At 37.3% G+C, this 14,954-nt stretch overlaps 1 protein-coding gene across 4 annotated transcripts in view; it reads right to left on the bottom strand.

Annotated features, from left to right (window-relative positions):
* DIP2A (disco interacting protein 2 homolog A) overlaps positions 1–14,954 on the bottom strand; it is a 130,602-nt gene that overhangs the window by 61,144 nt on the left and 54,504 nt on the right. For all 4 annotated transcript variants that reach the window (XR_006164515.1, XM_042783835.1, XM_042783836.1 and 1 more), the window contains exons 3-4: positions 10,104–10,223; positions 1,372–1,491 (exon numbers count right to left, since the gene is read on the bottom strand). Coding sequence is in view for 3 of the 4 variants with exons in the window: in XM_042783835.1 (XP_042639769.1) it covers positions 1,372–1,491; positions 10,104–10,223 (240 nt within the window). In the remaining variant the exon portion in view is untranslated. The remainder of the gene's footprint in view (positions 1–1,371; positions 1,492–10,103; positions 10,224–14,954) is intronic.

Genomic DNA, 14,954 nt, shown 5'->3' with positions numbered 1-14,954 from the left:
AGTGATTTGTCACACGAGAGGAATGAGAGAAAAAGACAGAGTGATGCTGCATGAAATGCACTGCTAACTGTTCTATCAGAGTTTATTTTGGAGAGTGAGAAGAAATACCAATTTGAAGAGCTATAAACAGAGAATCCTCAGGGACTCTCTCCCAAAGCCTCAGTATACAGATGGTCACTATACATTAGTTTTCTCCAGGATTTCACTCTCTGCAATTCATGACAACTCTCACATACAAAAACGACATGGATGCAAGAAAATTCAAGAGCATCACAACCACCTCGTTGCAATTGCTGCCCTCACGGGCTTCAGAGTATACAAGTACCAGAATAATAAACAGATCAAAATGCATGATACTTTAACAGTTATAGGCAAAAACATAAAGGTGAAGAAAGACCACATATAAGACTACAGAAGCAGGTTATTATTTCTTGACTAATGAAATAACCAGAACACCCACAAAAACAATATACAAAAGTATGTGATTAGCAATGAAAAGTGGAATTTCCTTTAAAAGGGAAGAACAGAAAGAGGAAATATAGCCCAGGAAGCAAGAGAGCAGAACAGCAGACCTGCTCTTTTACAGAAGGGAGATAAGGAATGGAATTGATGGAGAAGGGCACTAGAGGTCAGTGTGCCTCTACTCCTGAGCCACGTTAGAAAAGACAAGAGCACATCATTCAAAAATAAGAACTTAGGGAAATTCCTCTGCGTTGTATACAAGACACTGGCCCCAAAACACTTGGCTTGCTAGCATAACATGTTATCCGGAGAAAGATTTTCTTAACCTCTATAGGATTCATTGTGAGACAAAAGGAAGATTACCTTCCTCCCCCCACCCCCTCCCAAAAAAAAATTTAAAGAAAACGTTCTGACTTAAACAATCTGAACAATTGTAGCATATGATTTTCTGAGTGGTTTAAATTGCTCACAGTTGAAACCATCTGATGAGTGTTCTGAAAGCTAATGGAGAAACTTAATGCTCTGGCATTTTCTTCAACTCTTAAAAAAAGAATCTTATGCAACATGAAATAAGGTATTTACAGCTCTGACATGCTTCCCAAGATTATCTCCTTCCATGCAAGGCATTACATAAAAGAAGATACTTAATGCATAAAGGGCAACTGCTCACTCTATTCAAGTGTACCTTTAGCAGCTACAGTATCTCTAGATGAGACACTAAAAATCTTGAGTTAAGACATCAAAGAACAAATCCAATCAACACCTGATTATCAGGAAATGATATAGAAGCCATGAATACAGAAGGAGTTCATTGCAACATACTTACAACTTAGCAGAACAAAGCATTTGCTCTTTATATTTTGCTATCACGTTCACTGGGCAAGATTTACATAATAACTCAATAGATACCTGGAGGTGTGTATGTTTCTACTGAAGAGTGCACAAGAACAGACCGTCTTTTTGAAGGCATGGGCATTTTTCTCTCTTTGTATTTTGCAAGTGCTGCCTGTACTGCTTCAGTGTGGACATCTATATGGGGAGGAAAAAAAAAAAAAAAAAGGTTAAGAAATTGAGTTTAATCATTTCTTCCTAAAAGTGCAGAAAGCATCAATGCCATTTTTTACAGCTCAAATCCAAAGGCTGAATAGCACAGCATGGCCCTTATGGCTTTCATCCTGTTTAACCCAATTCCTTAGCTTGCAGAAAGGAGCAGGTTCTCAGCTTCAGAGGAAGCAGAACTTCTCAGAGAGCAGGAAGGTCCAAAGCTAAACTGCAGTAACATGGTTTTCAATTCTGAAGCTGTGACACCTTTCTCCTTCATCAGTGTTTAATAGGACTGAATAAATACACCTGCCTCCCACGCAAATTCAGCTCAGAAGCAATGGTTTCAAAAGTCAAGGGAGGATATAAGCAGGGTCAAGTTGACATATTTTCCTCATGAAATCAGCTTGAAAAGCTTTGCAAGTATCATTTAGGAAAAACACTCTGAAAATCAATACCAAAGTTACAGAATACCTAGTACATTAGTTCTGAGCTATGATTTATTTTCATTTTGGGGGGGGAAATTTCAATGCAGATACTGGAAATTGGCAACAGCATTGGATTCTTCCTCCTCAAAATCCACAATGGAAAAAGAAGTGAAAAATGTATACTCGAAGCTCTCAAAAAAGAATGCAAGTAATAAAAAACAGAAAGAAGAGGAGAAAAGCATATGAAGAATAAGGAAAGAGACGAAGTGCTTTCACTTTCCTGAAAGCAAAAGTTACCCCAATGTACTCACAGGGTACATTTTAACTTTTCTTACTTTTAAAACAAAACTGAGATTAAAGAGAAATTTAGTGTTCAATCGAGACCACACTGCAGATAAAATTTAATGTAGTCAAGCAATTCTAAACTGCCTTCGGCAGATTTTTCTGGCTGACATATATTTCAATGGTGTCAAAAGCTAAAACTTATGTAGAACGAAAATTCATGAGGAGTCAACAGATGTCAAGGAGAAATGAGGCAAACCAAAAATATACTTTAACTTATGACCTAAGATTCAAATGCATAAAAAACAAGTACAACATGTATACACTCACACATAGCCACAAAGGGCCCAAACACAAGTATTACGATTATGCTTTTGTCTTGCCACATTTCTTTTACATGGAAGCTGCTATACAGGGATTAAAAAATGAAACTGTTCAATTTGAAAAAAGATGTAGTCTTTCATTAAGTATCTATCTAAGGATGCAAATACACAACAGGCTAATAAGACTTGTAGGTATGAAACTCAAACATGTGACATATATACACTTATACAACTTACATATTATGAAAAAAAAAAGAAAGTAACTTCTCTGCCCCATACCTACAGGGATTAAGCCTGATGACGACTAAAGTTAAGGCTCCATATTTTACAGTACTTTTTTCAAAAATAAGGTACCGCTTCTGATACTAGCCCTGAACCTGTTTTGGTCATGCTCAGCACAAGGTTCTTTCCAATTTATTTTAAATATGCTGATCAATTCCAGTTAACTTTGACAAAGTAAGAGATAGCTCAGGGGAAAACTAATCAGTACTTATTTTAACACAAATCAGAAAATATTTTTGAGCATCCCAAAGAATGAAAGGCTATGAAACAGCAAAGCCCAGCACATCAACATGAACCCGTCGGAAGCCTTGGCACAAAAAATTTTCCAAAGGCAGCTGTGTGTCCCAATGCACCGGATAAATACCTGGCACTTGGAAGACAAGTATTCAATTCGCCATTTCAGAAGCAGATTACAAATGCTGCCCATAAACTCAAGAAGCATGACCTCGCCAGAGACGCTTCATGCAATATATTTCTAACCAACTCTAACGACAGGTACTGGCATATGACTTACTGTCAGAGCTCTACTCTTAAGTAAATCAGACAAAAATCACCATAGCTTCATCCGTCATCTTTTAGATGAGAACACTTCCATTTCCACATGCAAAAATCCCCTCTGTTCCTAAGCATATTCACACCATGTACTTCACGCATCTAAATTTTGGTACCTGACTACACAGCATGATTTACTGCAATATATGAGTTCAAGGAGATGCCATGAGAGAAACAAGTTATAACCCCAACACCAAAGAGCACAGAGCCTTTAAAAGAAACGCCAGAAAAAAACCCCAATCCAGTCTTAACCAAAAATCAGGAAGCTGCTTTTCCTAGTCACAGGTCCAAATGAGAAACAGGTTCCTTCAGCCTGGCCAAATGGATCAGAACAACCAAAATAAGCCCTGTGTGTCTGGTCCCAGACATTATCTAGTTCCTTGCGGTAACACCACCACTTTTCAAGTCTGCAGCTCCCCCCAGATAATCTGTTCAGTTCTGTATTTAATATATGTATACGTAAATATACTATACAACCTCTTTGTTCTTACAAGACTTAGGAATTTATTAGGTAGATGCTTGTATCATAAGAACATTTTGTGCAACTAACCTGTGAGGTTCATGGACAATGATGTTATGAAGGGGGAAAAATATATACATAATTTACAAAAAAAAAAAATATCACCACTTACTAGACTTCTATCTTTTGAGACAATTTTTTTTTTTAATACTGGCACCACATTAGATTTTTTCTGCTGTCTTCTCACCAAGGAGTTATTTGTAGATGTTTTATGAAATAAAGATTCACTACTCTCTCTTTATGTCTCCCTGTCTCCCTTCCTCATATTTGGGCTACTGCTTTTTGTCAACTCTTGGTTTCTCCTGAGCTTCAGTTTTGGACTTCCCGCCCCCAACACTTGTAGATGTCCACTGTTGAAGTTTATTCTCATGGAAACCCAAAAGCAAACCTCTTAATTTCATAAAACTCCAGCAAGTTTAAGCAGAACTCAACACAGTTCTTGTTTTGCTGTGTTACTTACATGCACTACAAGGACATTACTGCTATCCATAGACTTTAGACTATTAAATTAAACGCAGCCTTAAAAACTAGGGGCAAGATGCCAATTCTGCAGGACACATTTCCATAGCAGAACTTGCAGTCAAAACTAAGCTGCATGTTTTTAAAATAAGGATGGTAACTATTAGATACATTCACTTCAACCATGCATATATCTACATATAATTCAGGAGATATTTTTATGTTACATTAACATCTGGTAGGAAGAAGGGGAAAATAACAAATGTTTTTTCTCCAGAAAAGGTCTTCCAAAAGACAGAAAACCCTATACAATATTTACAGTCTGTATATAAATTCATCAAGTCATTAATAAAGTTGCAGATTAAAAAACCAAAAAACATTCTTAGCCAGTTGTGTATTTAGGGAATGGAAGGGACTAGCTTAAGGCAAGGGTGTGCTGAGGCATTTTAACAAAGTAGAGTGGGACAGGTCATAACATCACACAGATTTGTGGTAGCAAGCATGGGAACTACTTTTTATTCTATTTCCAGAGGGCAAAATCAGCACCACCTCCTCCTCTAGCCCTCCTAACTCCCACGCCAAAACCTGAAAAATAATAAGATTAAATGATAAAAATGCAACTAGAAGAAAGACAGGATACATTTTTATTCTGTTTCATGTTTTATTTTTACAGAGCTGATTTAACTCATCGGCTCCTTCTGTACTTATTAACATCTATTTCCAGCTTGAAATTTTTCTTTTCATATCTTGTCCTTGGATAACAACTGAGTACTACCATCCTCTCTCAGCCAAATAAATTAAGTAATCTGTTTCACTTCCCTGGAACGCTTTGTTCCTATTCCACATTTCCTTTAAGAGCTTTTCTACATTCTCTACACAATGAAACAAACTTCACTAAAAAAAGTAAAAAGAATTAAATAATTTTAAGCAGCAGAACATTTAGGGTATAAAAATTAATAAATTACTATAAAATACTGTTTGATTGGATATTAGAATTACAAATGAAGCTTTCTACCATTGTCTATTACTAGAATCTTAAAAATTTACTGTGAAACCAATTTAACATGTAAGAACTGTGGACTTCAGTTTTCTTCCATGCATTAAACAGTAATTAAAATCAGATCAAATGTGATCTGTATTATATTGTATATCTGAGAACAGGGAACACAAATATTCAACAGCGAAGACTGAACGAGATGAACAGCAAGCCCAGCATCTTATTAACATGAAGATTACCCATACTAAAGTGAGAAAAAAATACATAAGCTGCCATCCAAAAGCAGAAAAAAAAAGTCTTGAAAACATAGTTCTAAGTTTCTATACTGCTACAAACAACCATCAACAATTCATTACTGACTGAAAACATTTTTTCCTTCCTCCATTGTTGTAAACCACAAATATTCTCTTCTACTCCATGTTCCTATTCTCCTTCTCTTTCCTTTTACATATCCTTAAGAAAGGATGGGGGAGGAAAACTAAGAAATAGTTTGTGCACTATAAATCACCTAAACTCTAACACCCTAAACCCTCCAACTATTAGAAGAACATTTTTCTTTCCTGTTTGTAGCCTTGGCTTGTTTATCAGCCTCTGATTCTTGTTCCTGCCTTAGGCACAGGAGGAAGAACTTCTACAGTTGTTCGAAGGAAAAACGGCATTCACAGGTTGACAAGTTTCCCTTCTATTTACCCATTTCCAAATACTAAAGTAATCAGCACTGTCTGCCTCTACAAATGACTGGTGCAGACTAGAGTCCCTTATGACTGCATCCCTATGACAATTGCCAGCAAAAAACACAAGAAAACTATCAAAAAAAAACCCAAACAAACAAGCAAACAAAACCAAACAAACAACAACAACAAAAAAAAACAAACAAAAACCAAACAAACAAACAAACAAACAAACAAACAAAACCATAAAATCAAAAGTAAAAATAACATTTAAAAAGCTAGTATGACTCCAGGAAGGCTGGCAGGGAACAGATGATCAAGCGTGGGATCAAGGTCTATCACACGAATCGAATGAATGTGCTGCTATGCCCTGCGTGCTGCTGTACCAGTAGCGCCCCTGCACGCCGAGCAGGCTTGCTGCTCACCTGGAGCAGCTCCCCAAATGCATCTCTGTATCCTGCTCCAGGCAAGCGCGGAGAATGGGCTGTGTATTACAGCTGTATATCCAACAGGCTGCAAAACAGTAACCAGAAAAAAGTGCAAGAGTGGGAAGAGAAAGTGTAGGCACCAGGAGAGCTTTTTCAGACACCCGAAAGGCTTACCAGCTAACTCATTTGTGTTCTTACCCAAAACCAGGCAGCAGTGGGACTGAAAACAGGAGAAGGCACAGTGTCTCCCCCAGAAGCTGCACACCCCCCTTGAAAGAAAAGCCAGCAGCGATAGCAATACACTCATCACCAATTGTCCTCCAAATTGAGGGTATGAGGGTCTTAGCGTTCATCGCGGATGAATGCTTGCAAAGTCTCTGGATTTTTCACTTTCGGTATCATACTGTCATCGTTTAACAGAACAAAAACCTAGTTAAAGCTCTGTAATGTTAACGGCTGTTCCAGGATCTCTTCAGTAATTTAGTAGCCGACAGTATTTATTGATGGCATTCAGTGTTGGAAATTTTTTGGTCATATTTACTGCTTGAAGACAAAAATTATAGTTTATTTAAATGGACAACAACTGTGGGAAACTATATAAAAGAAAAGTGCTTACAGCTAGTAAATGGCAGATTAATTGCACAGAAAGGTAAAATTGTTTTGCTTGCTTGTTTTAAGTAATTTATGCTGATGGTTTTAAAATAACTGTAATTGCTCCAGAAAGAGATCCTGTTCTATGAAAAGTTGATTCCATCCTCATCAGTTACTCTCGAAAAGGACATAGTAGAACTGATGAGATGCAAATAAAGGAAAAAAAGAAATAAAGACTGTCAGGAAATAAAAAAATAGAAGAGACAACACACCCTCTGCTCCCCCCCAACGGTCTAAAGAATAAATAAGGTATGCAGCTGATAGAAGAAGCAATAATATCCAGAATTATAGCCTAAAGCTGTTTATCCTTCACAACAGGTAATGTGTGCCAACATACAGGGAAATTTAAATAGGTAACAACATTTCAAGCTGATGGTGGTGGACATCGTTAGGTAGAAAATGCTTTTAGCATAGCTAGAATTTCTCAGATAAACTGGGACTGCTTTGAGAAGCAAAACTGGGACTCTTTTTATGCCAAAGTATTGGGGGGAACAAAGTGAAGTTACTTTGCAGTAGTGTTTTCTGAGACATCTTGTCAACATTTCTATTCATGCTCAAAGTACACATAAATCTCACAGCATGAGTGTCCATGAAAAAGAGCATCAACACCAATGCAAAGCATTTTCAGACTCGAATCAAATAGATGATTCAACATATATTAGAATCATAGTAATAATTTCAAAGAATAAAAACACATGCAACAAACACGTTTTTCTTTCATTTTTCCATTGAGATAAAGAAGAAAACGATTAATGCAATAAATTTAAAGATTTTTTTTCTAAAAATTAGAGAGGAAAAAGGGAAAAAGATATTGGCTTCTGAAAGCTGTATCTACGTTACCTTGCATAGAGGTAAGTTTAACCTAAATTAAGTCAGGCAGAGCCATCGCTATTTGGTTTTGATACCACCTAAGCACACTAAGCCTTGCCATAATGGGAGAAAGAAATCCAATTACATGTGTAATAACTAAGAACTTTTTCCCCAAGAGTTTAGATTTCAAAGTGAAGAACATGGTCTAGGCAAGAATATTCAATGAAACATGAGTTAGTGAAGCAGCGATGGGAAACAGCAGAAGGTCACGGCAGTCCACATGAAGTATTCCCTACGGTTTTCACAGGGGCCAGTGGCAAGTACAGGGAATAACCTAAAACCCCTGCACATCAGGCCTCATCCTGAACAACTGTGCACTGGCAGGATTGTGTGAACACAGGTCATTCAGAAATACTCATATTCAGATGTAAAAATACCAGCTAACCTCTAGACTAACAAGACCGCCAGCACTTTCAGAATCACCGAAAGTTGATTTAAAGAAATTTAAAATCAAGTAGACGATAGAAATTCCCTTCCTCTAGGAAAAGAGGAAGCACTGATAATTAGCACCGATAGCTATACTAATATTTAAAAGCCACATCTATTCATAAACAAGTATGCTAGCTGAACTTGTTAATATCCACCCACTTCTACATGTATTGCACTGTAAGACTAATGAGCCCTCAGCCAAACTTCCCACAAACGGTATCAGTAATGTGGCAGTGTTGTTTACTTGTTTCTTGTTTTGTTTGGTTGGTTTTTTAAGTATCCTGAGTACAATTAAATAGGACACCTGAGGCTCTGAGACAGGAAAATTGTCCATGTATACAGCATATTGCTCTAGACCTTCCTATCTCTCTCAGCTAATGGTTCCCAAGTATTCCCTGTTGCAGTTGTGCTCTTTCTGTAGATTTTACTTCTGTTAGAAATTAATTCATTTAAAGTAGCATGTGATGTTGTTAAACTATCAGATTCATGACTGCTTGTAATTTATTTGGGATCTACTTAGTCACAAAGTAACTTGGAAATCATGGCTGTAATTCAACCACTAAATCTGGGGGTTTTTTTCAATATATATTCAGCAGTAGAATTATATTGATGATGCATCTGAAATGCAAAAAGAAATTTAAATGACCAATTTGTACACACTCATAAACATGTAATTTAGATAATTTTGATACTATGTAACCTTCCCTAACATTTAAAAGTTTCTTCTTTGTGTAGCGGCATACATGCATTTTTCCCAGGAGTCCATATATATCCTTGGAATATTTAAGAGGTCTCATTAATCCTTCAATTTTTCATAAGGAACCCATATGGGTGCATCAGGTCCATTTCTGAAGCAAGGTTTTAAATGTCAGCAATGCAAATATAATGCAATAATCACTATGCCCAAGCAGTTGCAAAGCAAGGTGACGCAAGACCAACAACATATTAAGGATGTGCAGTGCATGTCATTACTTGCACTTCTCATTCCCAAACCAATGACATATAATTACCCTGGAAAACAGAAAAGTTTCCAGTTAAAAGTCCAAAGGTATTTAGGAGAGAAAACCTTCCAAACACGTGCCTTTTCTCACTATTGTGACAAGGAATTTCACAGGGAAACAGTGTACTTCAATCACCTGTAAAGTAACAATGGAAACAGGATGTAATGAGGATATTGATATTTTCACAGAAGTTTCCAAAACAGGTTTGTCACAGTGGTGTCCATTTAAAATTAAGTAGAATATCCATTGTGACATTTCCCTTTTTTGTGCACCTGCTTTAAACCAGGAAATACTTGAAAGTGAGCTAACAATAAATATGGTAATCCTATAACCTTCCTTCAACAAAATATCCCAACTAGCAAAGCAAAAAAATCCCTACAACCCACACACTGTAGTGTTCTAAATGTTTAAATAACTGTTCTAAAGACTGGAAACCCAATCAGCAAACAAGAGAAATTGTAAAATTGACAATAAGAAAAACATCAGAAGACATATCTACAATTTCTTTCCTTCCTAGCATTTTCTCCATTCTGAATTAGAACAAAGCACTCATGTATAGAAACAAAAAATAGTACTTGAAAAATATTCATCAGCTTTTCCCATCTTCCAAAGCACTTCCAACTTTTTCTTTAGGTATAGTTATTGCTTTACTGGTACACTTTTCCTCTTAAGACACCTGATGTTTTGTCTACATTTCTTTTCCTTACCAGATCGGAAGCGTTCATCCCTTGAGTTGGTAGAACGGGATTTCTGCTGTTTAGATACAGCAGCGGTAGCTTGTGAAGAGCCTGGGACTCTGTTCTCTGTTTGCAGGGATGGATCCACACCTGAAATACAGTTTTATTTCAGTACAAATTCAGGTTCACAAATAAAACATCTGCTTCCCATGCCTACATTCTTTTACCACACTTGATACCTACTTACAAGTTCAACTGGAGCCCTAAGTCTATACCTTAAAAAAACCCCTCTTCTTCCAACTCTGTCTGAAATTATTTAAAATAAAACTTAGCTTGATCTGATAAGCATTTCACACAGAAGGTAAGAAATACTTCCGAATAACAGAAAGACTCCTTTGCTCCTTGCAGGAGTTTACAATCATTTGTCATTAGGTGTTCTGTATGCCAGATCCATGTGGAGGGAGGAGAGGGAACCAAACCTCTCCCAACTTACTGCCAGACATCAAGAGAAACGCTGCAGAAAGGCTTACAATTACGCACTGAACTTGGAGATCCTGAAGAGACAAGAGGATACTGATCGCTCCACCTTTTAAATAAAACTTGAACTATCCTGTCAAATTTATTTTGAGTCTTAAGCACAAAACAGCTGATTCGAGTAAAATTTAGGAATGTGTGTATCCGTTTAATCTATCCCCATTTAACGGAGCAATGATCAGAAGATTCACATTTTACAAAAGCTCCACAATTCTCTAATAAAAACTTTGCAGAAATTAAGGGCAGAATTATTCTGTTAGCTTCAGTTGTCTGAAAACTACTGCTCTAATCTAAGTTGGCTGGGTACTTTATATACTCTCTAAATAATTACAGACCTTCCCATCCCCATAAAGGGTAACAAACCCAAGAGGAACTGAACCGCTCTCTAGCCGTTTCCTCTGCACCTCTCTAGAAAAGGGCTCTAGATGACTAACCTAGAGCAGGCATCTACCTTTAGGCTGGCTAACACCCAGGAAGATGAATCTCACCTTTACATTCTAGCATAGCAGAATAAGAAATCAAAGCAGTGGACAATAACTATTAAACATTCCCTGCCACTCCCCAAACTCCCGAACAAGGAGACTCCCTGCTGTCTCTTGGTAAATCCTTTAGCACCATACAGATCTGAACTAGGACTTTACACTTGGCAGTTTTATCTTCTCATCTATTAGACATTTACACTTAAAGTACAAAACAAAAGACCTGAAACCTCTGCAGTTGCTCTCTGAGCATACAGGTCATGCACAGTCAGGAGAAGCCACAGGAACGTAAGGAACAAAGTAGCACTCTCTTCAGTTTGTACTGGTTTAGGACCAGTGAATGATCACCTTCAGAAGTGCAATAGCTACTACATAATAAGTACAATAGATGTAAAATTACAACACAGTTGGAAGGGGTTTTTGTACAAACCTATAAAAAATTTATGATTTTATGTGGTTATTTTGCTTAGCATTGTGTTTAACAGTAAACTTTCCTTAGCAGTATAAGATCTGCTGCACCCAATTTATTGTGTTTCTAGCCCTTGTACTATATAGGGCTATCTTTCATTTCACTCTTCCCTTCCTTTGAAGAGCTCCTGCTTTCTTACCTGCCCCCAAGTCTTGCTAGAACTAAAAATATTTTCAACATGTTGCTAGAAACACTATTATCAAAATGCAAATATTTACAGAAAGCAACTTTCATTGAACTGAAGATATCAGTCAAGAGGAATCCGTGCCAGTTGCTTTTCAAGTAAAGCTCTTAAAGTAAGAAGAAAGGATTCTTCTTCCTCTTATGGGTTTTCTATTCCCTCTCCTTCTCCTCAAGCGTATACCAAGAAAGAAGTTGGTAATTAATTATTAATGAAGCCAGCAGTTAAGAGATTTTTATTAAGACCTTTCAGTAAGATGTGGTCTTCACACTTGAAGTGTAAATTTTCAAACAGTAATTGGATTAAATATAGCAGTTCCACCTCAACTGGTGAAAAGGAACTTTCAAATACTCTCTTTAAATATAATATCCTGAGGAAAAGTGTTTTATCATCTTCCCGACTGGATCAGTTACTATACATCAACTTCCTTATGTATCTCTTAAGACCACTAAGCTGAACACGCTCCAAAATCCCTTTCCCATCCCCAATTTGCAGCTGAGAGTTAACACCTCAGGATGTTGAAAAGACAACCCTGTGTTAGCCATGGGTTCAGGGAGGGGGTACACAGGGCAATAAGTAAGCCTAAATAATAGAAAAGGAAGGAACATTTAATTAATCACACAGATCTAAGTTTTTAGAAATTCATCCAACTCCAGAGACATGCTCCTGTCTCTTACAATTTGGTATGCAGAAAGAACACATTCTCACCTAATGGAGCTTTGCTACTCTCCAAAAGTAAAGTTTTTTAAGTAGATAGGCTAAGTAACATCAAATGCTTTTCTCAATAGGGTAGATGAGACAGGCCAATAAAGAAACTGAAGTGTCCTCAGTGGACAGCAGTTGAACATGGAGCTGAGTAAGCACATGACGTTTCAACACTACCCAATATAAAGAGGTAACATTCCCTGAAACACTTCAGCAGAATTCTGTTTCTAAAAGAAAAGTAGATTTAGTCTACCAGCTGAATCAATTCAACATATCTGATACTCAGAGTGGTGAAAACACTTGAGAATTATATTTTACATTTTATGTGAACAAAAGTTTTACAAAAACACACGTCAAGTGTCCAGTGAGATCTGTTGATCTGGAAACAGTAAACAACTTCATATTTTGTTAAAAAGACTGAATCAAGTCATCTCCTCAAACCCTGAGCCAAGAATAGCAGATGCAAACATTTAACACAGTAACTAAAGTGATAAAAAAGAGAACAGGACAAACAGCTAAGCTGGGAGTCTCCCTAAAATAGACCGTCTGTTTATGAAATTTTCAGACAACAGCATATCTACATTAGGAAGGTCAATGTGCCAAACATCAGGTAAACTTTGTGTAATCTTGTCACAGGGGACCCTGAGTGAAGAAGGCAACAAACGAACAGGAGATTTTTGTGTGTGTGTGCTGTTTTTTCCCTCCAAAGCTTACTCTTATCTTTTCCAGTACTACAGTTCAGTATCCAGCTTTCCAAACCTGTCTCTCTCCCCGGGCACGGTATATCCCATGAATCCCCATTTTGAACTCCTGCAGCTGGTATGTAAGCAAGTAACTACACAGCCCTGGAATCAGGACTCGTAAGGCCACAGCTGAGTCCCTTTCCCACTCTGTGACCCCACCTGCCCAGCAAAACTGGTCAATGTAAGCTGTCACGAATGACACTGGTGCATCTCGCACAAGGGTTTAGTCCTTGAACACACAGGGAAAATAAGATGGAAAATGAGCTAACTGGTATAATCAATCAGCAGATGACAAGCTGCATGTGGGAATGTGGGATGCTCCTGAATCACGTGCAACTTGAGCATTCTTGAGCATTGCTGTTTGGCCACACCTGTATAGGGGGCAGGGGGAGTGAGAAAGAAAAGGGATCCCAAGTAAGCCTAAGAGTGCATGAAAGCTTACCAACTCCAAAACCAGAACCTCCTCTAATTCCAAAACCAGAACTTCCTCTTCCTCCAACACTTACAGGACAGATTTTTGTGAATCAGAGTTAGGGCAGCTGTATTGTGATAAAATATGTATCAATGAACCTCAGAAGTTCCCTTTAAATTAGGATGAACCACAAAATCAGTGGCGCTGTTGGAAACCACAAGTTTGATTCTTCAGGTTAAGTCTCCCTTTTTACTTTCTCAAAGAAGGTTTCACATCATAGGTGAAAAAATACCAAGGATGAATCTCAAAAACGTCACTTTTTGGTAAAAATAGTAAGATATTGCATCTAATTCTTAGACTACACAACTACGTACCAAAAAAATCCTGTCCCACAAACATAGTGAACTTGTTGATTTAGTCTGGTACTATGCTAATCACTACCTTAGCCTTCACCAAAAGCAGCTGCATAATTAGGCTAACTCTCCCCATTCACACTGAAGATCTGTACAAAAAATAACATTTTAACAAGTATACAATAAAGACACCTGATCCACTATCGCTGTATTTTGTCCATTTTTAACTTACCCAAAGCTAGCAAGAATAAAAAGTCATCTTAAGAAGGCTGCTTGTTCAAATTAAGTGAACAATTTGCTTCTACAGGATGAAATTAAAGTTGGTATTTGAATTATAACTGTATTTTTTCATCCACTAACACTGAAGACTCAAGAGTAACACTGACATTTCTAGCAATTTTGATTCATACAAGTAAAACATTTTACTATAAGAGCACTGAGCAGTTGACAGTACAATGAAAACTCTTTGCTAGCTTTTCTGTAGAGGATGCCTAGCTAAACACATCTGGCATCGGACAGGCAGAGATAAAAATTTCAAAAAGATACTTAACAAAAGAACAAAACTATTGCTCAAGGACTCTCCTGGGAAACCATGTACAGAGCAGTTGCTCTATTGCCTCTTTCATCTCCTCTGCATAAAATGTGATGTCTTAACATCAAATTCAATGTTTTTTAAAGACTTCCACCAATGTCTCACCAAACCTTTAATTGTAACAGCTATTAGACATTCAAATCTGATTATTTTTGCAAAAGGACTGATCATGGAATTCATCTCCCGAAACAGAAATTCAGACAAAGTAATTTCAGTTCTAAACTAGGTTAATTTATATGAAAAAACTTGTATCAGTTTACTAGCTGAAACTTTCAAGAGTATTCTTCCAAGTTTTCACGGTAAATTTAGAAGTAAACTCAAAGGAGTTAAAACAGCATGTCAACTCATCTCAGTTTCACTTGCATGGGTACCCAGTTATATATCATGCCTCCAAACAACCACAGTCTGCAGAG

Source organism: Tyto alba, unplaced genomic scaffold, assembly GCF_018691265.1.
Source record: "Tyto alba isolate M040663 unplaced genomic scaffold, T.alba_DEE_v4.0 Super-Scaffold_7, whole genome shotgun sequence".
Classification (NCBI taxonomy): Eukaryota; Metazoa; Chordata; class Aves; order Strigiformes; family Tytonidae; genus Tyto; species Tyto alba.
Note: the sequence above shows the minus strand (reverse complement) of the source record. Positions and strands in the feature narration are given on the sequence as shown.